We start from the raw sequence: 23,201 nt of genomic DNA, 5'->3' as shown, positions 1-23,201 counted from the left end.
TTGTATTTAAATTCCAAGCGAAAATTAACAAAAGCTCAATAAAACACAAATGCTAAACGAAATACTTATGAACAAAATAATTCTGTCAAATTATGCTTATTTTCTTCTTGTTAAATCCGTTTTATTGAATAAAACAAATTCAATGTATCGATATCGTTGGAACGATACATCGAATTCAATTTTGAAACAACTAGGTGGCAACGCCTGACTACGCAGTGCTGACGTTCGGCCCAAAAAATAGGAAACGTAGTTGGAAAAGTTAAAAAACAGAAATATTCGACAAAAACAGACGGCAATAAACGCAAAACAGTTGCTGCACTTGCTCCCCCTTCTGTGTGCGTGTGTGCAACGTGTGTTAATCTGCTGCAGCACGGTGCATAAATCGGCAAATCTCTAGAAACAATAGCCACAACACCGAAGATGATCCTGCATTGTGGTCCGCCACGGGTCCTGTCCCCGCTGCTGTTGTTGCTCCTGCTGCACACGTTGTTGACACTGGGAGGCGCCTTCTATTTGCCTGGCCTGGCACCGGTTAACTTTTGCAAGACAACCGATGTGTCCACCACATGCAAGGTATGTACAGACACTCTGACCTGACCCCTCTGTCCGTGTTTCCCTGTCCGTGTCCATGTCAATGTCCGAGTGTGTGTTTCTGTTTCATGCCTTAACAATTAGCAATAGGGCAATGCAATGCTGATAAATTCCACTAATGGTTGTGAGAAAAGGCGGAAGCATACTGATAAGGCCCAGCATTGTGGCTGCTGGCTGCTGGCTGCTGACGTTGACTCTTACGTTTGTCGTTGCTTTTGCTGTTTAGACTTAGACATGCTTTAATATCATACCTCATACCGTCTTGTTGGTTCAGTTGGCCAAGATACCATTATGATGATCTAGACCTTATTTGTATTGCCTTATGCGCTTGATAATCGTTTGTACACTCTCAAACAATAGTTTGCAGATAAAAAGGCGGAGGCCTGATAGCTTTCAATTGAAACTGTCGTACATTTATCAATTGCCGCATGGGCATATTCCTGATTGATGAAGTATTTCTTTTATTTCTAAACCTCTTCCAGTCGGATGTTATCTTATATGTTAACCGCTTGAATACTGAGGAATCGGTCATACCCTATGAATATCATCATTTTGATTTCTGTCTGGGCAAAGAGGAGAACTCTCCCGTGGAGAATCTGGGACAGGTGGTCTTTGGCGAGCGCATACGTCCGGGTCCCTATAAAATTCAGTTCCTGGAGAATCAGCCATGCGCTGTGGTAAGTCGAAGCACTCGCAAAACTCTAAGGCAAATAAAACTATACTACTTTGTGTATACTGTAGGCCTGCACCAAGGAATACAAGGGTGGAGATCCCATCAGCAATCGTCGCATGATGGTGCTGAAAAAGGGCATCAGCTTGAACTATCAGCATCATTGGATTGTGGACAATATGCCGGTGACCTGGTGCTATCCGTTGGAGAATGGCAAACAATACTGCGGCACTGGCTTCCCCATGGGCTGTCTCGTGCGCACCGATGGCGAGGGCTGTCCCATCAACTCTATCTACAATCAGCCCATGCATTACTATCCCTTCAATCATGTGGACCTGGAGATCACCTATCACAGTGGACAGCTTGAGGACTGGGGCATTGGCTTTGGCAACAGTGGACGCATTATCTCGGTGAAGGTTACACCCAAATCAATCAAACACACCGATCCCAAGGCACCCAACTGCCTGAGCGCCGATCCACTGGCCATTAGTGAGACCTCACTGAAGGCCGGCGAGCAGCTGAACATTGTCTACACGTACAGCGTCAAGTTTGTGAAGAACGATGCCATCAAGTGGTCGTCGCGTTGGGACTACATACTAGAGTCCATGCCCCATACGAATATCCAGTGGTTCTCCATCCTCAACTCCCTGGTGATTGTGCTATTCCTGAGCGGCATGGTGGCCATGATAATGCTGCGCACCCTGCACAAGGACATTGCCAGATATAATCAGATGGACAGTGGAGAGGATGCACAGGAGGAGTTTGGCTGGAAGCTGGTCCATGGCGATGTCTTTAGGCCGCCACGCAAGGGCATGCTTTTGTCCGTATTCCTGGGCTCTGGCATTCAGGTGCTCGTTATGTCTATGATCACACTGGCCTTTGCCTGTTTGGGCTTCTTGTCGCCGGCTAATCGCGGTGCTTTGATGACCTGCTCCATGGTTCTGTTCGTTTCGCTGGGCACACCCGCTGGTTATGTTTCGGCGCGTATTTACAAGAGTTTTGGTGGTCTCAAGTGGAAGAGTAATGTCATTCTTACATCGATTGTGTGCCCCGGGTGAGTAGTGGCTGATATGTTGTTGCTGCTTTTTGCTTATTTATCTTCGATCTATCTTGCAGTGTTGTCTTCTCGCTGTTCTTTGTGATGAATCTGGTGCTGTGGTTTGAGAACAGCTCGGGTGCTGTGCCATTTAGCACATTGATTGCCCTGCTGGCCCTCTGGTTTGGCGTATCAGTGCCGCTGACATTTGTTGGTGCTTACTTTGGTTTCCGCAAGCGCGTAAGTGGCCAATGGCCCAACTTTAACTTAGTTTCTAACTAATTTTATGTATTTTGTAGGCCCTGGAGCATCCGGTGCGCACCAATCAGATACCACGACAAATACCCGATCAATCGATTTACACACAACCGATACCCGGCATCGTTATGGGCGGCGTGCTGCCCTTTGGCTGCATTTTCATCCAGCTCTTCTTTATACTGAGCTCACTGTGGTCCAGCCAGATGTACTATATGTTCGGATTCCTTTTTCTGGTCTTTCTTATACTGGTCATCACGTGCTCGGAGACAACCATTTTGCTGTGCTATTTCCATCTATGTGCCGAGGACTATCATTGGTGGTGGCGCTCTTTCCTGACATCGGGTTTCACGGCTGTCTATCTGTTCATCTACTGCTGTCACTACTTCATCACGAAGCTCTCGATCAAGGACAGTGCCTCGACGTTCCTGTATTTTGGCTATACGGCCATTATGGTATTCCTGTTCTTTTTGCTAACGGGCACAATTGGTTTCTTTGCGTGCTTCTGGTTCATACGGAAGATCTACAGTGTCGTCAAGGTGGATTAAGTGCTCGATTAATGGATGGACAATGAGGAGAACGAGGAGCGGAGGACAAGAATTGTGTGTGCAAATGTATTTTTGTATTTGAGTAGCCACAAATTTACACTTAAGCCTAACGTGTGTGCGTGTGTGTGATTTCTGCGCTGTGCGCCCCAGCAGCATGCGACAGTTTTCTGTTTATTATATTTATGATTTGATACATATATTTGTGTATCCCCCCGTAGCAAGGAATGAAGCGCGCAATAATCTTTAAGTAAACCACAACAATAATATGATGTTGTAAATGATGGAGTAAACCGCCCCAACATTTTTTGTATAGTTTTCACACCTTTCTCTTAAACTTTAGGCATAAAGTTTAGCCGTGTCCAATTCCCCCAAAACGATCGATTCCAAAAATTGTATTCAATTTCGTACTTTTAGAGAAGACCTCGAGCCAACTTCAACCCCAAAAGAGAGTACTAATTTATGCCGCAATTCTATAAAGTACTTTAAATCATAAATATTTCTACCTTATTTCTATTCTGTAATATCAAAGCCTAACAACTGTAATTAGTGGCTCGTCTTATCAATAATTCGAGCAGGTTGCAATTCAAGTGTGTGTAATATTTTTAAATACTTTAGTTTAAACTATTTAAATCTAACTTGCGACTAAAGAATAAACAAAAAATATATAAATTATAAAATGGAACCCTCGCTCGAACACTCTCTTTTTATTTTTTTTGCTATTCTGCAACCCTTGACTAATGTCAGAAGCAAAACCCTTTTATGGTTTCTGCAAGCTCTCGTGCCACACTCGGTGTGCGAATAGACATTTCTAGCTCAGAGTTTGGCCATGTCAGAGACTGTGGACAGCGATGTGGATGAATACGATGAGCTATCGGAGCTGCGACAACGCCAGAAACCCCAAACTCAACCCTCAGTGGATGTACGTATCGTAATACTCCAAAACTCCCAACCCAAACGCAACTCACTCTGTTTTCTTTGTGGTTACTTCCAGGAGGCCTTCGATTTGGATGATTTGCTGCCGACCATTGGGGAATTTGGCAAGTATCAGAAGCTTTTGGTGTTTGGCATTTGTCTGCCCGCCTGCATTCCTTGCGGCTTTTGTGCCTTCAATCAGCTGTTTATGGCTGATACTCCGGATGACTATTGGTGTCGCATACCCGAACTGCTGGACATGCAGCTGGAGCAGCGCAAATACCTGGCCATACCCAAGGAACTGGTGAGTGAGTGAGTGGATGGAATGGGATGGGATGGGATGGGATGGAGTGCAGCCATATGAGTGCTAAAGGTTGACTATCAAGCCCCCAGAGCTCTCATTGATTGTGCGTTTGTCGTGTGACAAAATGTCGATACGGGGGTGGTTCGATGAGTAATCTAAGTGTTGGAATAGAGATGAGAGATAGAGATAGGGGCAAATAGTGAAGAGGTCTTTGTGCAAGTGTTTTCCGAGAATTGGTGAAATGTCAAGTACCCGGAGACTGTTGGGTGTTTTTTATGATCACTTAAAATTCCGATAAGACTACAAAAACAATAAATTTTAGTGGGAAAAATAACTTGGTACATATAGCAATTTTTTTTAATCATTTTTATCAGGAATCGTTAGGGCTCTAGTTTTTAATAAATTAAAAAATATGAACTACAAATTCATTTCTGATTTTAATAAAAAAATCAGAAATAACATAACAATAGATATAAATAAAAAATAAAAAAAATGAAGATGCAAAAAATTTTAAAATGCAAAGTAAAAATGGCATTACTTTTTTTTGTATTTCTGTTATCCTCGTTATCTTATTAAATTTTAGATAACACTGGGTGAGAAATATAAGCATTTTATTTTAAAATTAAGAAAGTTATAAAACAATTCGATGCAGGATAGGGACTTTTTTCGACTTTAAATTAAAAAAAAATATACTTATATGTGATCTTTGGTTTCAAGTTTCAGTTGATTTTTTAAAACTGATTTTTATTGTTGTTTTAAAGGAAAACGATGAGCTGGTCTACAGCAAATGCCATACGTACGGTGTTAATTGGACGCAGCTGCTCGAATCACTCGAAGACGAGGATGACCTGACCACACTGGAACCAAACAGCACTTGGCCGGTGGTTAAGTGCAGTCAGGGCTGGGAATATAATACCACCACTGTGTGGTCCTCGATTGTGATTGATGTGCGCGCACAGTTTCCGGTTCCCTACTCAACTCAACTCACACATTAAAATTTCATTTAGGAAGCAGCTTGAAAACATTTCCCCAAGCATGAAACCAAACACACCATTGCCCAACAGTTAACCCATGCTAATCGACAGTTTACCGACAGTTTGATTTGGTGTGCGATCAGGATATATATCCAACTGTTGGCTTGGCGGCACTCAACACTGGCGGACCTGTGGGTGTATATCTGTTTGGGTTGCTCAATGATCGTGCCGGCAGGCGACTGTCGTACTTCACCTGTTTGGCCACTTTGCTGGCGGGTAGTTTGATGACTTCGCTGAGCAAGGACTTTTGGACTTGGGCTGGCAGTCGCGTCATTGTGGGCCTGACCATACCGGCTGTCTATCAGATACCCTTCATCATATGTAAGTGCAGGCATACTGGGGTTTTATTTCAGCTAAAAGTTTACCCATTTTACAGCTCTGGAGTTGGTGGGCGAGAACTATCGTTCGTTTGTCACTGTGATGACCTGCACCTTCTACACCTCGGGCATTATGCTGTTGTCGGTGATCTGCTATCTGGAGCGGGATTGGGTGCGCCTCTCCTACATCACATCGCTGCCCTTCTATGCCTATTTCCTCTACATGTTTGTGATGCCGGAATCACCGCGTTGGCTTCTGATGCGTGGCCGCCTGGAAGAGGCGCTCAAGATACTGGAACGCATGGCTCTAGTGAATGGACGACAGTTCCCAGAGGCAGTGCACAGCAAGCTGGAGGCACAAATACGTCGCGACAAGCTCAAGAAGGAGAAGAAAAAGGTGGCCAATGTGGGCCTGAGGGATCTCTGTCGTACGCCCAATATGCGACTGAAAACAATACTGATTACGCTCAGCTGGTTTGCCAATGAAACTGTCTATCTGGGGCTCAGCTACTACGGACCCTCGCTGGGCACCAATCAGTATGTCAGCTTCTTTCTGTCGGCTGTGGTGGAGCTGCCCAGCTACCTCTGCTGTTGGTACTTTATGGACACCTGGGGCAGACGTTGGCCACTCAGTTTGTCCATGATATTGGGGTGAGATCTCAGTCTTGTAATCTATAATTATAGCTACTAATGTACCACGTGTCCTGCCCAGGGGCGTGGCATGCGTCATAACTGTGATGCTGCCCGATGAGGCAGTCGATGAGACGCTTTATCTGTATTTGGTATCCAAGGCCCTGCTCTCGGCCTCCTTTCTAATCATCTATCCATTTGCTGGCGAGCTGTATCCCACACAAGTGCGTGGCATAGGCATTGGAGCTTCCAGCTATATCGGAGGATTGGGTCTCATTGTCATACCCTTTGTGACGTATTTGGGCAAGGAGAACCTCAAGCTGCCGCTGGTTATCATGGGGTTTGTTTCCATGCTGGGCGGAATGACGGGTCTGCGATTGCCGGAGACGCTGCATCATCGTCTGCCGCAGACCATTGAGGAGGGCGAAGAGTTTGGCAAGGACTGGCAGCTCAAGGACTGCTGCAGATGCGCCCAAAAACAGTGAGTGTTAGCGTGAGGAAATGTTATCATTCGAAACTAATATTTGAATAATCTTCTAAGGATTGTGCTCTCCCAGCCCACATCGTATGAGAATCTGGATGTCTTGGGTGGTTCATCCAACACGGCCTCCGAGGCGGAGGTGGAACAACTGGAGCTGCGTGACAATCGACGTGTACGCCAGCAGGCGCCCATGAGTTCGATCGATGAGCGCACGCCATTGGAGGGGACGGGAATGGCCAGTGGAAGTCGACCCGTTCATCGGCCGTCCATGAAGCGTTTGGTGCGTCAGATGAGCATCATGGATACACAGCGAACCAATGATGGCACCATGCAATTAACACATTGGATTTAGGCAGCTACCCATAACAGTGGGTATATTTAGCAGCACGAAACAGTGAGGTTTTAGCTTAAATAAGACAGTCTTAATGCTGGTATAAAATGTCAGTATATAAGAATGTTAAATTTACTTATGACAGTTTATTGGTTAGCCCTATGATCAGTGGGTTCAGAGCTGTATCGCCAGGAGTTTTGATTTGTAACTGAATAGTAATCTATTTCGATATAAAAGCCATATATGCCATATACATGTCTTAACATAAGCAAACAATACAGAAATTCTTGTTTAATTTCGTTTGTAATTTTAAAAATGTTCGAATACCAGTCAAGATATATGCAGGTAGCCATGGCAAGCGAACCTACTAAATAAATAATACTACTATGAGATATAAAAGATCATATAGTATAATGACATACAAGAACGCCAAACCATGTTATATATTAAGTTATAAATCAGTGAATCAGCTTGAGTAAGGGTATACACGAATTTTTAAATTTATCCAAGAAACAAAAATTATGCACAATACCTGCTAGTTTGCAATTGAATGTTTTTTTTTTAATATACCAACAAAAAATGCCCTAAATAAATGTAATTATAATAGACACTAAAGGAACAGTATAGAACACTTCGATTCCAGCGATAACGATGGATCGGAACGATGTTTTCCATATAACAAAATAAACAAATATTTCCTTAAGTGCTATATTATTAGACCTTAAATTAAAACAAAGAAACATTGCCTTGATTTGAATTCGATAAAAAAAGTAGATACTAAGTAAAGCAGTGGCAGGAGATAATTGCCATATTTACGGATATTATACCATAACCATTTCCCATATGGAATATCAATATTAACTTTAATTGTAGAGCATTGCTATTAGCTGTAAGTCGCGTTTAATTCAACTCTAAACAAAGCACTAAAACCAAAAAAAACAACGATAATGGAGGGGAAAGTATAAAACCGAAAATTAATTCTTCAAACATATCCGGTAAAATAAATAAATATATATGAGGCGGGCGCATTACTGTAACATTACATTACATATCTCTATGATATACATACATATATATAAATACATACATATATATATTATATACTGTGTGTGTGTGTGTGACACACAACAATGGCGACTTCTCAATCATTGCTATTGATTTATGCATTTATTCACGCAATTATGCAATTAATTGTTGTCAAACAAAAAGAAAAACTTGTTTATGGAGGAATGCATAAAATTGCCATATAGCTGGACGGACGGACGGACACATTGCTAGCGGTCACTGTCAGCCATAGGAAGTGCAAGGCCAATCAAGGGAATCACAGCACTATCATTGTATACCCGGTAATTGTTGCGTATTTTGGGATTGATTCATAAGGTTCTCACGGTTTTGTTACTCCATAAATATACACACATATTTCATACATATATTCGTATAATAAATGCATATAAGAGAAGAGCAAATAAAAATGTTTTAACAGCTAAAATCTGATTTATACCCAGCACCTTCCCGGTAGAAAAATACACACAAAATTAAAGATATCAAGCTCGAGTAATAACTACACTCATAATTATGAAATATATATTCATGGTTTCTTCTCGCATTACGTATTATTTTTCGCCATCAGATTCCAGCCAAATAAGTCAAAAAATATATCTATGACATAAATGTATGTGTCAAAAATGTAGCTAGCAAAATTTAACTTTAGGCCCTTTTTTATAGAATGGGTGATGAAAAATTACACTTGGGCCTCGCACCACTTCGCTCTGTGTTCCGATGTTCGACCAACATTTTGGACCTAAACCACGACACTATGCTGCGCGTGTACGACTATCTGACCGATATGACGGATAAAGTGCGGCTGGCCAGCACTGCGCCCAAGTTCCGGGAGGCCTTCAAAATCTGGGCCTGCAAGCAGCGGCATAAGCTCGCCTTGGAGGATTTGGAGACGATGAAGCTGCCGGAGATGATCAATTTCTTTACGCTGGCGGGGCCATACATCAAAGTGCTGCAGGTAGACTGCGCCTGGCACGAGAAGGAGTCGCTGCTGATGGAATTTTTAGCGGAGTACTGCAAAAATCTGGAGGAGATCTACTATTCAAATGTCACCGATGATTTCCACTATCGCACAATCATGTCACGGATGAAGCATCTGAAGCGGATCACCATCGATTGTGTGGATGCGGAGGATGTGCTTAGCTTCGATCTGCAGTCCAATCGCGGTCTGGAGTACTTTGAGCTGATCAATGGCTGTTATACGGGTGGGGATTCGATCACATGCTCCCTGAAGCCTTTCTTAATTGTTGTCTTTGCCCAGGCAAACATCTCTGCGGTTTCCCCAAGCTCCACACTCTGATTCTGCGCGACTGCTTGCTCTGGAACTCTGGAGAGTTTGGCATACCGTTGAGGTCCTTGCGCATCCTCAACCTGGACGACTGCTGCTTTGAGGTAATGAACGAGAGTCTCTACCACAAGATAGCCGACTGCTGTGTGCACCTGGAGGAGCTCCATTTCTCCGGCTGTGACTCGCACTTCGAGGTGATTGCCCAGCTGCCGAAGCTGAAGCGCTGCACGCTCAAGACCTGGGTGACCTCCAATGAGCTGAACATTGGATTCCTCAACACACTGGCCGAGCAGCGGGGCAACAAGCTCACCCATTTGCATTTGTCCGGCCAGTTTGAGATCACCATTGAGCATGCCCGCGCCCTGGGGCTGTTGCACTCGCTGCAGGAGCTGCGCTGGAGCAACAACGACATCCTGGAGGATGATCACTTCAAGTTCTTCAACGATCTGGGTCTGCTCGACACCTATGGCATGTCCTTCTGCGGCCGTGTCACGGACATTGGCCTGATGCGTCTGCTGCGCAAGTGCGCACAGCTCAGGCTGATTGAGCTCAAGGAATGCGATCAGATCACCAATGAGTTTGTGCTCAATGCAATCGGTTGTCTGGCCAAGCCCTCGCCAGGCCGCCATCTGGTGATCAATGTGCTGGGCACCAAGATCAAGGAGAGTCTGCTCACAGTGGGTAGTCATAGATTGTTACAGATTTTTCTATTCATAAATATTGTCATCCTTATTTTTTTTTTTTTCGTTGTTTGCTTGCAGTCCATCGAGTATCTGGCGCCCTTGAACAATGTAAAACTGAACTTTGTCTGTGAATAAAAGCGAAACAATGGGATCCCACACCACACTACACTTAGTCATGAACCACAAGGAAGTGCTGGACACAGAATATTTATGATCATACACACACACACACAGAGAGTACGCCATTAGCAATGGGTTAGATAATTGCTGGGACAAGCGTGTGCTGCGGCACTTTAATAATAATAAAATAGAAATCCCAAATCGGTATTAAAACAATGCTACGATATTTGATACATTTCGATTTGGTTTGGTTTGTGGATTCAATTCGATTCGTGGCAATAAATTTCGCATTCAATTGTTGAACTTTTGCTGTGCTTGATGATGTCTGTGTTAGCAGCAGGAAGCATTGAAATAGACCCAGACACAGATCAGAGTGGAGTGCGACCAGTTGGCTAGATCATGCTACCAATACTCACCTGTGGCCAGTTCAGTTCAGTCCAGTCCAGTCCAATGGTTAGTCATCGATTGCGATCTCTCTCTCTCTCTCCCCTCTGTGTGTGCAACTGGCTTGCGTGCTTCCACATTGTTGGTGGCCGTCTCTGGCTCTGACCTCGAGTTGCTCCTTAAATGGTTGTCGGCAGCAATCGCTTTGACTCTCTGATCTTAGGGGGGTGGTGGTGGGGGTTGAGCGTGAGCTTGGGGCACCAATGCCTTGACATGTTCAGGTGTCTGGTCCATGTACAACAGCGAGTAGCTGACTAATTAGTGTACTTTAACTGGTCCAAAATCGTTGACATTTGTGGCCATGGAGCCATGGGGCCATGGAGCCATCTTCTCCAAACCATCTTTCGATCCATTGGAGAGTTTGCATGAGTAGAGCAAATTAAGCGGGAGGCTTTTGTTTTGTTTTTTTCCGCTCCTACTAGATAGTACGGTATACTCGAAGCGTGTCCAATCACGCCTGTGAATTATTTAAAAATCTCTGCTGCTATTTCATAAGAGACAAGCCTTAAAATTGTTACCCTAACCCCTCCTGATGCTCATAGAAATTCGTGTTGTCGTTTCGTTGTTGCTTGTCTGTCTGTCTGTCTGTCTGTCGGTTGTAGTCTCTGTTGTAGTTGTTGCTGTTGCTGTTGTTGTTGTTGTTTTGGGGGGCCTTGCGATTATGGGAAATGGCTTTTGCTATCGCTTAGCACACCTCTCAAATGGATGAACTTTTAGTGTCGCTTAATGCTTGAGAAGAACCTCCAAAGGGGCGGTAATCTCTCTTCGGTGTGATGGTTTTTTTTTTGTTTTGTTTCTAGCGATGAGTGCAAGTAAAAGGCATCCCGGAAAAGTGCACTAAATGCTTGCATAGGAAGAAAAGCTATAAATTGTTTTGGTCATACATCTTTAACATAATCGGTTTTGGTTTGGCCATTATCAAGCGGCCTAAGGGAGATTTCTGCTTTGTTAGCATTGGCGTCACTTTTTTTTTTAGAAATACTTTCCATTTTTGGCATTTTTTGATTGATTTGGTGGATTGTTTGATTGACTTTAAGTATGTAATTTACAACAATACGGATATGGGGCTGTAAATTTATAAATTTTTGCTAATTCTAAAAATGTATAAACTCAAAGAAAGTGGAATTTATACGCACTTTATTCAAAGAAATCTTATATTTATTTTGTCATATTATTTACTTTTAATTTTCTTATACTTTCTGTGTATACTTAATATTGCTCATTTATTTTTAGGCAACGACCTAATAAATTTAAAAAAATTTAATTATTATAATTCCTGGGAAGTTCTCCCAGTTCTTTCTTAATGCGCGCCTATTTATTAATAATAAAATATAAAGCCAAAAAGTGAGACTAATTTGCATTTGTTTTCCATGTAAAAACAAAGTTGAAAACACACATTATTATATTCTATGTAGTAACTTTTTTTATTTGTCCACCTACAGATCTGCTTAACATGTTAAAAAAAATCTCTTAATTTCTTTAATTTTCGGCTAACATTTATTGCCCTGCTCAAAAATCAAGAAAGAAATAAATGTTTATGAGACACCCACCAACAGTCCATGCAGTGAACGACCCACTTTGTTTTGTATTCGGCAAATTATTTTGTGGCACGCCACATGCTGCAACAGCAAGAGCAACAGCAGCAGCAACAACAGCAGCAATAACAGCGGCAGGCAACACAACACAACACTAACAACTGCCACTAAGAGTTGCCAACATTAATTTAATATTAAAATTACAATATTTTCGTTTCTTTTTTTTTATGCCTGATGTTGTTGTTGTTGTTTGGGCAGATCCAAATGCATTTGTATGATTCTTCGGTGATGTTTTCATGCACGACTTTGGGGACTTGTCGATGGATGTTGCATTTGCTGCTGCTGTTGCACCGCTGCTGCTTCTGATCATGATGATGATGATGATGATGAGGATGATGGTGATGCAAAAGTTAATTTGCAAGCTGCACACTCCCTAGTTCTTCTTCGGCTGAACTTTTTCGCTGCATTCGTTCGGGGGAGAAGCGAATGATTGGCACATTAGCAACAAATTGTTAGTACATCTTATTTAAGCCGTTTAATTAATTCCGCGCATTCTGAATAGCCAAAAAAAAGAGCTACAAAAAATACAATAAAAGAATAGAAAAGAAGTTTGAAAGCCTTTTTGTTGTATGCGAAATAGCGACTGTGGAAATTACCTGTTTTACCCATCAAGAGAATGCTGCTAAAGAGGGGAAAATTGTATTTAAGGCTGAAAAAGAAATTATGGTAAGAAATAACTATAATATATAATATAAATTATTTGTTAATAGAAATGATTGTCAATAGATTATAATAATTATTATAATTCCAATAATTATTAGTTATATTTCTGGGTTCCAATATATGTAACTGTACCAAATATATATTTTTATATCAATCAGAAGGAACTAAGACATGGATTTAAGTGGCTCACAGTTTCAGGAATTCGCACAGATAGACATATCCACAATATTGATTTGCAAGAAGAATCTATGGAACTTATAAGAGTGGGAGTATTTACCTTTTAGTAGTTTATTGCAGCCCTTTCTTCTCTCTGTTACACAAAACCCAAAATACCCTAGAGCTATGCAAGTACCAGGTACTACACGTAGAATCCAAGAAGTAGAAACCGAAAACCGAGAAAAAACAATCAGCCAAGCCACACGAAGTGAGCTTCCAGCATCTTTGAGCCAACATCTCGGGCCAATTGCCAGTCGAAGACGTGCTTAGGCTTGTCAAGGTGCCCCCGACCTGGTCGGATCGGTTCGGTTCGGTTCAGGTCTGGCCCAGGTCCAAGGGGGATTGCGGATCTCCATGTTACCTATGTAAGTACTCGTACATATACATATATATATGTATATGTGTATGTTTGTATATTTGTTATGTGGAAGCTACCTTCAATTTGACAAAAGCCGCTGTCAGACAACGCGATTGCATGTTGTGCCTTTCAATTGCTGACCAAGTTCTCCTACTCCTCGAACTCCGGCGGGTTCTCTCGGGTCTCAGATCTCTGGTCTCTGGTCTCGGGTCTCAGGTCTCGGGTCTCGGGTCTTATGTCTCTGGTTTCTGTTCTGTGCTATCAATTGATACAAATCTATGCAATTTTCGAATATAGAGACATAAAAACATGGCACAACTATTGCCACACTGAATGTCAATAAATAATACAGTGGAACCCCACTCGCACACACACTTACACTACTTAGACTATTCTCGTACATACATACATATATACAGTTAGAACATATCACATTGCACATTGCAGTTGCCAGAGACAGGTCGAGGTCGCCGTTGGTTTGGTCGTCCAAGCGCCGCAGGTGAGAAAATGGCCAATAGAAGTCGACATGGACCAAAAGATGCCACTTAGTTGCAGCCAAACATGCAACTGGTTGCATCTGGCGGCGACTGCAACAATGCTCATGCACTGAGAGAGCAATGAGGGGAGAAGTTAACTAAGTTTATGGAAGAAGTTTGAGTGCATTTTAATTCTAAATAAAGTGGAACAAATCTAGAAGGGAAGACCAAAGCCTAGAAGGAGGTGAGGTTCCTGTCCCATAATTTAAGCGAGTTCCACAATTGTTAAATATTTCGAACTTAAATCTAAACTAACTAATTATGTACATGCCTCTTCCAAAAGAATGGCCACCCATCCAGCATTCCCCTTTTGCTCCATCAACCAACAACTGGGGGAAAAAATACATTAATTAGGTCTAATGATTTTTTCGCAGTGTAGTCACTTCATTTTCTATCTTAGGAGCTAGCAATTAGACATGTCTGCAATTGGAATTAGATATGCACTGAGAGAAATTGTTTTCCTAATTAGCGAGAAGTTTCAAGGTGGAGCAGCATTTCCGGCAAATTAAACTTAATTTCTTTTAGTAATTTTTTGTGTAATTTTTCAGTACTGAAAAGAGAAGAAAAACAAACTGCTAATGTTGGGTAAATCTTTTTCTCAATTTTATTTAAGTTTTCATTCTGCTTGGGTTATTTTCTTTTTTGTAGTACAGAAACTCGAAATTATTACTGCCGAAAATTACGCTTTGGAAACTGCAATATGTGTTTGATATACAGAAACGAATATGCTCTAATTTGAAGTTCCATTTAAGTTAATTTTTTGGTGCCAATGTTCCCTGGCATTTCTTTCAGTGCACAGAGGCATCTTCTTCCATGTTAGGGGGCCAGCAATTGGAGCTGCCTGTGGCTCTGTCTAGAACATCGTGTGCTCTTTATCACTGACAGATTGTGCTGGCCATTTAATTTATGGCAATTCTCACATGCACAACAGTACCTCTCCCCCTTCCCCACCCCTTCCCGCGCTGCTCGCTTCACCCAGCCGCAGACTCGGAGTCGAGCATCTTTCAGAACATTGTTAGATCTCGCTCGCGGGGATTGGGTGTGGGGCTGTGGTTGTGGTGGTTGTGGGAATGGCGGTATCGAATGGCCGCGGGTTGGCGGGCATTCGAGTTATTCAATCCATTCGCCTGGGCAACCTTTAGAACATCGGCCATCTGCATAAATCAATTGTTGATTGTGATTTACAAATGAGACGACGCGGTGCGCGCATGAGGCGGATATTATCTGCAACTGAAACTGTAATATTCAAGATCGGAATGACTTCCCTTATACGCGCATCAATGTAGTCTAATCGTATTTCATATAATGTTCTATATTCTTTCATTATAAATATAAGAATCCATGAGCCTCTTTTGTGAGTAAAATATTACGTGCAGATTAATATATCAAATAACTATGCCATGCCTCTCCATGCCTAGTTTATTAATAGATTTAGTAATAATATTATCCGTAATACCAAACCTATATTCATAATTGTATATACAATAATGGAGTTTCCATATAATTACAGGTATGACCCCTAAATAAATTGTAATATACCTCTTTAGCCCACCCCATAAATCACTTAAGTAAGTGTGCAATCCAAAATACAATCTAAAACCAGCCAGCCATATTTCCCTAGCACACTTCAACTAAATATAAATTTCCATAACTTAACTGGCAATTGACTCGATTTAAAACTCTATTTATATAATTTTTGCTTGTGCACTTCCTTGCTGCAATTTATGTCACGCTGCAGTTGTATGGCCAGTGCCTGTTTTTGTCAACTATTTTTACTTCACGCAAAGAAAAATGGAGTGAAATGGAGTCCGTGTAAGGGAATGTGTCAGGCAGGCCTCATGCACGTGTCGTTATCCTTTGGCTATTTCCGTGCATTTCCATTGCAATGGAACGCTGAACACAGTCGGCAAAAAACGATACCGTGACGTCACCTGAGGGAGGCCTCAAAATAGAAACGAGACCTGCCGCCACAGATTGTGAAGTGACGTCAGACGAGAGCGGGATGGCTAGCTGTGTGACTTCGGCCTTCATCAAGGACGTCATCAAGGGCACAAATTCCGAAAGAGATGGCTATATAACAAATGAGAGAAACTCTGAGAGAGAGAGAGAGAGGGAGGGAGAGAAAATATAGGCTGCGCCGCCGGCCGGTGTTTTTAGCTCTGCCACAGCTCTGTCACTGCCACTGCCACTGCTGCTGGCACTGCTGCCACTGCTGCTGCTGCTCTGTTTACTGCCTACTCACCTGTCTCATGCCCCACTGCCCCACCTGGTGTGCTGGTGTACCCCACCCCGGCCACACACCCACACATTCGTTCATTCATTCATTCATGGATTTTGGGTTGTCTGACCGACTGGCTGTCTGGCTCTGCTCCACTGCGCATGTCCGCGTCACGGCCACGCGCCACCCACTTCGATGACGTCTTTGTTTCGCATCGATTTCTGTGCTCGCGCTATACACAGTGACGTCATTGGCTGCGTGCTGCGAGCTGCCTGCTGCCTGCCACAAAGCGGCCTGTGGCCGACCAGCTATAAATAATTCCTGCCAATTATCGCTGGAAATTGATAATCGGGGAAAGTTAATTGGGGAATCTGAGAAGGAGACGCACACTGAGCCGGAGCCGGAGATGATGGCGAATGGAGATGGAACTGGGAGCTGGGAGCTGCAGCTAATGAGATTCGTATTCTGTGCTGAAGCTTCTTTATTTATGAATAATGGGGTGTTAGGTGGAGGGACAGGGAATCGTGTGGGTTGGTACTTAGAAAGTGTTTAAATGAAATCGATTTCAAGAAATTTGTGTGTATTTAAGGGTAATTTACTGAACGAGTGGTTCAGCTTTAAAGCAATAATAGTAATAATTTAATAAGTGTGGGAATATTAACCGGAATACTTTTAAATTTAAAACTTAAGCACCGAGCACAAGTAGGGCATTAAATAAAGCTAATAGTAATTACTGAGAGCTCTACGAAAAGACAATTTAAAGAGAATTGTTCGCATAGTAAGGGTTTAGCTGTAAGTAAGGCTCCACACCTCGAAAATAACACAAGCAGATCGAATTTATTTGAATTTATTCACCAAAATGGTAATGAAAGTAATTAGTAGTTAAGATAGTAGCAGGGACCTGTCTTGAGTGTTTTTGTAAAACAGTTTCTACAGTTAATTGTATCATCCATTGAGGGAAATGTAAGACGTTGCAATATTTTGAATTTAATAAAACTACCATCAGAACTCTGCCTCAATTATTTTTGATTGCATATATAGAGATTAAATTTAGTTTTCATTTTATTTTCCCATGATTATTTCCTTCAATTTATGTGAACCCTTGCATTTCCTTGAATGCTATCATTAAGATTAATGGCATACATTTTAGCATACTTTTGAGAGTTTCTTCAAGTGTTTATTGCATCATAAATGTACTTGGTTAAATAGTTGAAGTAGTTTGGTAAGTGATTCTCGGCTGCTTATGTCACACATAATAACAAAAACTTTCTTCAAGTTGTACGTGTTTCCCCAAGTGAATACACTCCTAATAAGTGCCAGCCAAACAGAGAGAACAGAAATCACAGACCTCATCTATAATTCAGATTGGAATGGTGAGGTAAAGTAATTACGGCTGGGCAGCACCCAATCCACCAGCCACAGACCAGTTATTAACCAAGTTTCAGCCTACTTTTTGGGCCAACACACACACACACACACACCCACATACGCGTATAGCCATGCCCACTCCTGTATCACATACAATTCTTATGCCCACTCGTTCTTGTTCTTGCTATTGATTTTCCACGCATTATCTACTCAACGTATTGAGGCGTCTATACTACAGATACCACTACTAATGCCCGTTGTATACATGCCAGTATCTATAATTTTGGGCTTGTCCCGCTGAGGTCAAAGACACACAAGCGCCAAACGCCGGTTAGGTTCTCGTACCACTAGCTGCCTCCTTTTTTAGATGTGTCTCCACCTCTCTCTCTCTCGCTCTCTGGGCTCGTATTTGGTAGCTGACTAATGTTTTGTCGACGTCAGGTCGTATATAGAGATACATTTTTATATGCGTATGCGAATGGCTTGTCGATGACAGTAGATGGCAGTGGCTGGGGGTGGAGGAATCAGAACAGGAGGTGCGTCAGTTAATTCAATTCCATTGATAACCGGTAACAGAGCACAGATACCGGCGGAACCCATTTAATGGGCGACTAAACAAAATACGCACGGCGAAACCAAAGCAGTGACAACGTGGAAGAGAGGGAGAGAGGGATAAATACACCGCACACACACAAGCAAAACAAAAACAGAAACAGAAACAAACAAAGAGGGCACAAAGCGTTGCCTACTTAGGGGCGTGTGTGACGAACATGGCTGAAAGGCAGTGAGTGGAGATGTGGGGGGGCTGGTTAGAGGACGTGACGCGGTCAAGACGCAACGGAAGCAGACCATAAAATCAATGCCGCTCTTCCGGCCTCCAACCCCCATAAGAGAATATCTCTGCCCCCCCCGCGCCGGTTGCGGGTTATGGGATTGCGTGTCGATTGTTGCGCAGGGTATTACATTCCATGACAGCATAGTCAGCTGAGTGCCGTTCAGTCGGGCGTATGGCGTTGCTGGTTCGTGGGGGGAATGACTGGTGGGTGGTGGGTGGTGGGTGATGGGTTCTTTGCTTGTGGCACTGCTCAAGGTCGTACTGCGGCTGACAGGAATAATGGGAGTGCGTTCGATATGTCTTAGGCTCGGCAAGGGAATGGAGGTGGCAGAGAAAATCGCTATGGATGGGGCTGTAAAAAGATATTTCATTTGCGTTTGCCATGACATTTTTTTGGATTAAGTAAGTCCCCATGTAATATGGAAAGAAAATAAATAAGCATTTGTTTACGAAGTACGATAATTTCTTCGGTGTTATTCAATATACGTAATATTTCGAGCTTGTATGCTTGGGCTTGTATGAATTCTGCTGCATGTGTTTTTCCGGAGGTTGTTCAACTGTAATATTTTCCTTCTCTATTACATATTGTTTTCTGTTCAACATTTTTGTTTTCTTTCATTAAAAACTAACCATTAAAGGAGTTTTTTGTATTTCCTTAAATTTATTCATTGTTCATTAATTTCATTTGTAAGTGTTTATTTTTTACTATACCTAAACCAACAAGTTTTAAGTTTGTTTTGATTTAAATCACTTTGAATATAAAGTCATAATTCATTAATAAATAATTTCATATTTATCCCAACTTTGATCGCTGCTCACTGCCTCCGCACAGACCCTACCTACCCATAGACTTCCCCCAAATGGGTAACCCAATAATTTAGTTGTGATCCCGTAAATCATCTCCCTAACCATCGAACATAACCCACTTAAGACTGCAAATGTGCATTGCCTCATCGCCTGAGCGCCTTTGCTGCGAGTGGGAAAGAGCCTCATGCCAGTACGGAGCGGAGCGGGGCGTATACTTGATGATATTATGACATGTTTAAGCCCACCCCCCCCCCACCTCACCGAAAAATGTTATTTAGGCACAAAATAGCACAAAATTGGCAAAACCAAAAATCTGCATATATATTTATGTAAAGTTACAAATATTAATAGCAAAACCAAGTCAGAAACTAAGCCGAAAAAAAAGGCCAAGAAAAATAATGACAATAATTCGCCACAAAATGCACCTGCAGGCTAAGCAGTGAGTGGAGTTTTTTGGGCTTTATGGAGGAAGTCCCCCCAACCACCGAAAACCATTTCTGGGCAAGGCTGGGGCCAGGAGGCGCATCGAAAGTAATGTGTTTTTTTTTTGGGGTAAAAAAGGGTTGGCGAATCCACAAAAGCAATTTATGCAAATGAGCCAAGAGGCGCCGTTGCAAATGCGGCAGCAACAAAACTACAACAATGCCAAAGTGCCGCATGCTAATTGAAATTTACAGGTGGGGGGCAAATTCGGATTTTGGATTTCGGATTCGGAGTTAGAGAGAGACAGAGAGAGTGAGAGAGAGAGGGGGGTATTTTCGAAGCAGAAATCAAAGCCTAAATAGCAATCAAAAAGAGCAAAAATTCCTTAAATTAAACTCACGAACTGGCGGCGCAACGATGCGAAAATGATACATGCATTAAGGCCCAGCCAAACCAAAGTAGACTTGGCCAAAACGAAGCAAATTTGGCTCGGCACATTTAGAATATCATCATAGTGTGCCCCAAAAAAGCAACAACAATTACAACAACAACAACAACAACAATAAATAATAGACAAAAGGCAGAGAGACAAAAGCAAGGAGTGCCAAAAGTTGCCTTCGACTCTTGGCTTCAACTCTTGGCTTTGGCTTGGCTTTGGCTTGGCTTGGCTTTGGCATCTCATGCTTAATACAGCCAATAAAACCAGCAACAACAACAACAACAGTGCTACAACAACGGACACTCTGTGAAGGAAACTCAACAACGATAGTAAATACAACAAGAAAGAAAGGATCACTTTTGTAGCCGAAGCTGTTGATACCCTTGCAGATTGGTCGGCTCTAAGGCCCTTTAAGTATTTGTTACAAAATGATATTAACATATTTAATTCATACTTCTATAAAATTAAAAAGCTTCTTATTATTCGTTAAGAAAGTTGTTCTCACAGCAGGGAAAACTGTCGTTATGGCATCTGATTTTCATCCCAAAACTTATTGTTTTCCTCCAGTAAGAAGATGCTTCCTTCTGAGCTTTAGAAAACATTTTGTCAGAACCATAATACCCGCTGCATAGGGCATAACAACAACAAGACCAACAGAAACTCCAACGCGAAGCTGTTTGCATGCACTTTTTGGGGCCACGAGCGGGTCAGCCAACAGCAGCAGTGACAGTGGTGCACCTGTCATTTTATTGTTGTTGAATATTTACTATACGTAATATATGCAAATAAAATGGAGAATAAGTTTACACACTTATTTTTGATTATACTCCGTAAAAGAACAAAAATTATATTAATTTCATGAAAATGGTTTGAGGTATTTGTTCCTTGTGTTTATTTTTAATCAGCTTAAGCATGTAAAAATGTTCCCAGTGCCAACTTAAAAAGAAGTATAAAAGACGTAAAAAAAATGTGTTATATTTTCTTTTACATAACACAATATTATTCTCTAAGCAGCTCAAATTGAAAGTCTATTTATTTTCGTACTTTAAGATACTACTTTGTATATTACTAATTAATTCATAAGCCTATCTCCGATTATCCTGGCAACATTCAAAATTACTTCCTTTTTTTCCCCACATATCCAGCACCCGCAGCACCACTGTGCTGAGTGGCAGTACTATCGTACATGCATGGTGCCTGCCACAGACCAGTTCCACTTGCGTCGCTCCCAAAATCCACCTAATATATATGTACACGAGCAGCCACACCACACCGCAGCCCAGCACAGCAGAGTACACGTCCCCCGCACTCAGATCCCCCCACCGGGCCCGTCAGACCGATCCGAACGATCCGAAGCTCAGGCCACAAAATGCATTATGGGAAAAAAATCTAGCTAAAACGAAAGGAAGAGCCCACTGCGCCCAAAACTTCAGTCGCTGCCCTGGCCGACTGCGATCTCACGTTTTGTCGGGGAGGCTGCTGGCTGCTGGCTGAGCCCAAGCTTGAAGCTCGATCCCCCGTACGCTAACAACAGTTAGAAAACGTGGCTTTGGAACCTGTCTAAAAATAGCCACAGCGAATGCAACCAAACACACGAACCCGAGCACGAACATGGACGACACCTACAACAACAGCACATGCTCGTACTAGTAGTCAGAGAGAGAGGAGAGACCCGAGACCCGAATGAAAACGAAAATTTTAGCTGCCGCCGGGCCTCACCTCACCTACTAAGACGTCGTCGCCGTCGCCGACGCCGCCTCAAAGACGAGTCTGACTCGCGCTTCGACTCTCACTCTCTCTTTTGCAGGTAGTGCTGGTGCTGGGTGCTGGGTGCTGGGTGCTGGGCAGCGCAGCCGGCGTTGAAGCCGAGCTTCAAGAGAGTAGAGAAGCTTTGTGCGATGGTGTGAGTGCATTTGTGCCGCTGCTTCTGCTGTTTACGAGCTGAAAACGCCGGTGTCAATGGTAAAGTGCATTAATAATTTCCTCTCTTCTGTATGGACTTAGGAGGGGGAGGAGGAAGGTCCGCTGGTGATTTGGGCAAGAGGCAGAGATCGCGAGGAGATCTGGGGATGAGTAAAAGATAAGACGATCGTAAGAAGCGTGGAAAATAGCGCGATCCGGGGAAGGGCGTAGCATAGGGATAGATGGCAAAGGGGTAGAACTGTGGGCAAGGCAGGCGACAATATTTGGGCACAGGTAATGGCGATCTCGAATGATCTCTCAATGACATCTGGGGGAAGGCGAAGATCTCAGGCTGAACTGAGGAAAATTATAAACCAGAAAGAGGGGCTAAGGGGGATCGGCAATGAGTCAGTGATCGGAGGGCAATCGGTGGAAAATTCGATCATGTTTATTGGCATTTTGCCCAAAAATGATTTGTGGTGCAACCGCTTTTGCCTCTTTTTTCGAGCTGAAAGAAAAGCGGGATGGCTGATGGGAAAGGCAAGGGGAACGGCTATCACGTTGGAGAGTGATCTTGTTTATGAGGTGCTCTCCGCTTAATGCAGCAAATTTGTTACAAACTGGTAAAAGGGTTAACGAATCTGCAATTGGTTTTGATTTGGTGTGAAATGCAATTGCATTCGAGTTGAACTAAATGAATGGCTTGAACAGGGAATGGAGAGAAGGAGAGGTTGATATACCGATGGAGAGCCAATAAAATGTATTTGGCCTAGTAGTTAATATTTCTGCTCTTTCTCTCTTGGCCTGTCCTCGTCATAAATATTTTATTGAATCTTTCCAAGCCTTAATCGCATAGTTTCATTTTACCAAACAAGCATTTCTTTCTCCATTAGAACACATTCTTTCAACGCCTAAATTCACATTAAATCCTTGCCCTTTACAGCGTTTAGTTGCCCCATAAATCAGTTTCACCCTAAAGCATTTAACTAAAAATTAAATCCTTTGTGGTTAAATTTCCACACTTAACTATTTCCCTTAGGTCCTTTTCTTTGCCATCCTTGATTTAAACATTAAATCCTTTTGCGCTCTGATTTAATTTCTTTGCTATTTTGTTGCTCTCCAAAAAGTTAGACAAACA

At 42.5% G+C, this 23,201-nt stretch overlaps 3 protein-coding genes across 3 annotated transcripts; all 3 read left to right on the top strand.

Annotated features, from left to right (window-relative positions):
* The first annotated feature begins 197 nt into the window (after positions 1-197).
* On the top strand, positions 198-3,765 carry LOC111078461 (transmembrane 9 superfamily member 2). The gene is made up of 5 exons (XM_041593876.1): positions 198-573; positions 1,074-1,268; positions 1,333-2,315; positions 2,378-2,537; positions 2,597-3,765. Exons 1-5 carry the CDS (start codon positions 421-423, stop codon positions 3,098-3,100), a joined length of 1,995 nt encoding a protein of 664 aa, XP_041449810.1. The 5' UTR covers positions 198-420; the 3' UTR covers positions 3,101-3,765.
* A 135-nt stretch (positions 3,766-3,900) lies between these two features.
* LOC111078480 (carcinine transporter) lies at positions 3,901-8,189 on the top strand. Its single transcript, XM_022373180.2, has 7 exons — positions 3,901-4,019; positions 4,092-4,316; positions 5,078-5,263; positions 5,413-5,671; positions 5,727-6,318; positions 6,380-6,778; positions 6,839-8,189. Exons 1-7 carry the CDS (start codon positions 3,927-3,929, stop codon positions 7,128-7,130), a joined length of 2,046 nt encoding a protein of 681 aa, XP_022228872.2. The 5' UTR covers positions 3,901-3,926; the 3' UTR covers positions 7,131-8,189.
* A 598-nt stretch (positions 8,190-8,787) lies between these two features.
* On the top strand, positions 8,788-10,476 carry LOC111078481. Its single transcript, XM_022373181.2, has 3 exons — positions 8,788-9,373; positions 9,430-10,133; positions 10,218-10,476. Exons 1-3 carry the CDS (start codon positions 8,836-8,838, stop codon positions 10,272-10,274), a joined length of 1,299 nt encoding a protein of 432 aa, XP_022228873.2. The 5' UTR covers positions 8,788-8,835; the 3' UTR covers positions 10,275-10,476.
* The last annotated feature ends 12,725 nt before the right edge of the window (positions 10,477-23,201 follow it).

The sequence above is a fragment of the Drosophila obscura genome, unplaced genomic scaffold (genome assembly GCF_018151105.1).
Source record: "Drosophila obscura isolate BZ-5 IFL unplaced genomic scaffold, ASM1815110v1 contig_200, whole genome shotgun sequence".
NCBI lineage: Eukaryota > Metazoa > Arthropoda > Insecta > Diptera > Drosophilidae > Drosophila > Drosophila obscura.
Note: the sequence above shows the minus strand (reverse complement) of the source record. Positions and strands in the feature narration are given on the sequence as shown.

Coding starts and splice junctions, on each gene's coding strand:
- LOC111078480 (XM_022373180.2), top strand. CDS start 3,927: ATGTCAGAGACTGTGGACAGCGATGTGGATGAATACGATGAGCTATCG. Junction 4,020..4,091: donor AAACTCAACCCTCAGTGGAT/GTACGTATCGTA, acceptor GGTTACTTCCAG/GAGGCCTTCGATTTGGATGA. Junction 5,264..5,412: donor GGTCCTCGATTGTGATTGAT/GTGCGCGCACAG, acceptor GTTTACCGACAG/TTTGATTTGGTGTGCGATCA.
- LOC111078461 (XM_041593876.1), top strand. CDS start 421: ATGATCCTGCATTGTGGTCCGCCACGGGTCCTGTCCCCGCTGCTGTTG. Junction 1,269..1,332: donor AGAATCAGCCATGCGCTGTG/GTAAGTCGAAGC, acceptor TGTATACTGTAG/GCCTGCACCAAGGAATACAA. Junction 2,316..2,377: donor ACATCGATTGTGTGCCCCGG/GTGAGTAGTGGC, acceptor TCTATCTTGCAG/TGTTGTCTTCTCGCTGTTCT.
- LOC111078481 (XM_022373181.2), top strand. CDS start 8,836: ATGGGTGATGAAAAATTACACTTGGGCCTCGCACCACTTCGCTCTGTG. Junction 9,374..9,429: donor GATCAATGGCTGTTATACGG/GTGGGGATTCGA, acceptor GTCTTTGCCCAG/GCAAACATCTCTGCGGTTTC. Junction 10,134..10,217: donor TCAAGGAGAGTCTGCTCACA/GTGGGTAGTCAT, acceptor GTTTGCTTGCAG/TCCATCGAGTATCTGGCGCC.